Here is a 3713-nt window from a genome sequence, read left to right on the forward strand (position 1 = left end):
CATACGTCCAAGGTAACCAGGGAATGGTTACGAAACAAGAGGATAGATGTGCTAGAATGGCCTTCGCAGTCTCCTGATCTCAATATAATGGAGCATATGTGGAGCGAACTGAAACGAAGGCTAAGCTATTATCAACGACTTCCGAAGAACAAGGACGAACTGTGGGAACGTATTGAGAAAGAATGGGAGAGCATAGGTGTAGAATTTTTCAGCAAGCTCTATGCAAGTATGCCTGAGCGAGTGCGTGCTGTATATAATGCAATAGGAGGACACACAAAATATTAGTAAAAAAGAGTGCAATACGCAATTTGTGAAAACTGTCTATATAAGTGGCATATCTGTAAAGGACATTGCAACACTTTTTCCAACTTTAACCTCCCAGCATTATAGTTTTTCTTTTTTAAACATGGGTATCACGTATTAATAAAACTAGTCTCAATGTTGTACATTTTTACAATAATCTTCCGATCCATTCTTCTAGGGTAGTTATTGATTAATTAATTAGTATAGGAAATATGACATATCATTGCAACAGTTTTTCGGCAACCTGTATGTAAGGAAATGAACTTAGCCAAGTTCAATGTCCTTGGAACCTTTGCTTAGCATCGACCTTGATCCATCAAAGACCAAGCAACACCCATCCGCCAAGAACAATACAAGCATTTACCCATGAAAACCCACTTTAGCTTAGTTATACTTTTATCCTTTTTACATTATTTAAGACACACGATCATTCGTCAGAATTAGTTTTAGGAATCACTCAATGTCACTTTTCCCTTAGTTTTCTTTAGTCAATTTCCCTTTTTGTCTTTAGAATAAACCTTGTCTTTATTTTTTCTTTGCAAAACCAAGTGTCCTTCCTTATATTCCTTATAAGCTATTTGTCTTTCTTATTTTAGTGGTGATCAATATACACTCATTAAAATCTAACAGTCCGCAGTCTATTTGTTATTTTCTGGTGTAATAATTCAAGTTTCTCTAGCTATTTTCCCATTAAATCAAAATTTACAGCTATGAAACTTCACGGTGGAGAGACACATGTCGACCATCGGTGTATCTGAGAATTCCACCTAAGCAGCTATACCACGCCACCGGTTGATAAAAAAATATCTCCATAAGTAGTACCCTCCCCAGCTCGACTGCAACGTGTGGCCCGTATGAATTTAAATATAGTTGGGCTGCCTCCACAAGTTTACGTTCCGATTCATAGGTGTCTTCCAACCTGATTGAGTGTTGAATCCACAACGAAGGCTTGACGACCAAATCTTCAGCTAAAGTTTGTAATACACCTCCAATTCCGAGCCACTTCGCAAGATCACGTCCAACCTGGATAATATGCCCTTTGAATTTCACGTCAACCATATCAGAAATCCTAACCGTCGATGCCCCCCACTTTTTAGCAAACACGTCCTTTATGGTTAACCCATCAGGGAATCGCAGGTCATGGTTGGTCGAAGTGCAGTTACGCCAGTCATATTCGTATAGTTGCCTAAGTATTTTCGACCTACCGCCAGCAATATCCCAGAGCAAACATTGCATTGTCGTAGCGTAATTGATATCACCAACGCAATAGTTCAGGACAACATTGAGCAGACCTAGTGTTCTAGAATATCCCTTTTTCAAGTCGCGTAGTTCAAGCTTGCCATCACATAGCGTGAAGAAGACGTTTCGCACCTCCAAATTCATTAAATCCCTACCTACGTCGAAAATGTCGTTGACGAGGCAGCAGGTTAGGGCGCCAATTCCGCTCTTTTCTCCAAGTGAATCCACCACATATGGCCCAAGTCCACTATCTATTATACAGTACCGACTGAAGGCCTTAATGTCATGCCATAAAACCCCTCTCACATGATACGCTGACCGCCGGTTTTTCATGTGCTCTGTCCGGGCTGACTTATTCAGTAGATTTTTAAACCTGAAACAGCTGAATGCAGCGATGCTGCATTTGTAGTACTGCCGCCAGTCGTCATGAAAACACATCGCCTTGTTACCAACAAATTTGACCAATCTTTCGACTTTAGTATGGATATCAGCGTTAGAGGACAGATCAGAGAAATAGTCGTGCACGAAAAGAAGTCCAGCAAGCCCCATGGCGAACCGCTGATCACCGCCGTACACCATATTTGCCCAACCCATACATACAGCTGCGAGGTTAGCACTCTTTTCGAGTCCTATATAACCGAGCATGGATGCTAATTTATCCCACGTATGTAGAGGCGAGAACCCATCATCGTGCATGGTAGGGATAATTTCAACCCGCCTAACATTCCGCACCCATTCGAGATTGCTCAGATCCATATCAACAATGGTGAAGTAATGGGTGTCAAGCTGATCGCTGGAGAGCGAGTACACATCTTCATTAATTAATATAAACTCAACGCAGAGTTGGGGATTCCATTGTGTCATGGGCAATTCACCGGACATATAGAGTACAATCTCACGGGCAAGGGTCCCGGCAGCACTTACGCGGTTGACAACTATATCGGCAGGATACAAAAATGACCGCTTCCCGTATTCAACCGTAATTAGAGGCGAAGCAGAGCAAATGCGTTGGCTTATTTCTGAGTCCATGTATTCTCTAGGGAGAGGTCGCGATATCACCCATCGGTCGTTAAGGTCTGACAAGGTAATATTACTTTGTGGTGACTTGCCGTGAAGTGATATATGTTGTTTTAAATGACTGTAGCTATGATTGCACCCAAATCTGCTCTCAAATCTACGCAAGATCCCTTGCATGGAGTTCACTTCTTCTCTTCTTTTCGGTACAAGCGGAGGATGATGTAGTACATGGTAGCATAAGTTATCGCATTCAAACCGCATTGAGCAGACCCTCCGCACTGGTACTTCAAGCGATCTGCATGGATTAGATTGATCCTCTTGGTTAGTCAATGCCTCCAGTTCACCCAACTGTAGGTCGATTTTAAGCGCGTTTTTATTGTCCTCTTCCTGTTGGATTGGAACATGTACATCTACTACAATATGATCATACGGTTGGTTGACAACTGTCTCTTCCAGGGGGCAATCATGGAATTTTCCTGCTTCTTCATGGTAACCATAAAATGTGTTGAATCCTGGGTAGTTGCATATCATGTTACTGCCGTATGTATTGTGTTGAGTGGTAGCACAGTTATACCTAACCTCAGGCAATAGATAGTTTGCAGGGCATATCATCCTACACTTATCAAATAACAATGCACTGTTCTCTATAATAAACACGTCATCGCTTTCCACACATCTACAAGATTGTTCGTTCATCCCATTGTCATCCAGATGTGGTTGTGTCCCATTCGAGTTAAAATGGTTGACCGATCCTCCATCATTTCCCTCACAAGGGCTACTCTTTTCACTTGCGCTAGCTTCAGGGGATTGGACTCGTGTAATGAAAACTTTCTCGATAAATTCAAACCCACAGCTGTAGTTGTTTATGGCTACTTCACCTAAGTATGGATCGTCTAAACTTGGGACAATCATACCAAATAATGGAATTTATAACAGGATTAGACAGTTGTCTTAGTAAATAATAGAGATCGGACATTTATTAGTTACATGATCATAATGATAAAAATATAAAGTGTATCCTCACCTTATTAAAAAATAGAGATCGGTAGGGAACAAAAGAAATAATGAGTAGTTTTTAAATAATAATAAATAAGCAAGAAGGTTATATAATCGCGGAGCAAATCTCTTCCAATAAATGTTACACTAGAAAATAA

At 40.9% G+C, this 3713-nt stretch overlaps 1 protein-coding gene across 1 annotated transcript; it reads right to left on the reverse strand.

The window, feature by feature from the left end:
• Positions 1-1011: 1011 nt before the first annotated feature.
• VTP21DRAFT_2266 (uncharacterized protein) lies at positions 1012-3471 on the reverse strand (the record flags this gene model as incomplete). Its single annotated transcript, XM_069392441.1, has 1 exon — positions 1012-3471. The coding sequence occupies one exon, from the start codon at positions 3469-3471 to the stop codon at positions 1012-1014; it is 2460 nt and encodes an 819-aa protein (XP_069250842.1).
• Between the last annotated feature and the right edge of the window lie 242 nt (positions 3472-3713).

Source organism: Calcarisporiella thermophila, assembly GCF_041956535.1.
Source record: "Calcarisporiella thermophila strain CBS 279.70 unplaced genomic scaffold VTP21scaffold_13, whole genome shotgun sequence".
NCBI lineage: Eukaryota > Fungi > Calcarisporiellomycota > Calcarisporiellomycetes > Calcarisporiellales > Calcarisporiellaceae > Calcarisporiella > Calcarisporiella thermophila.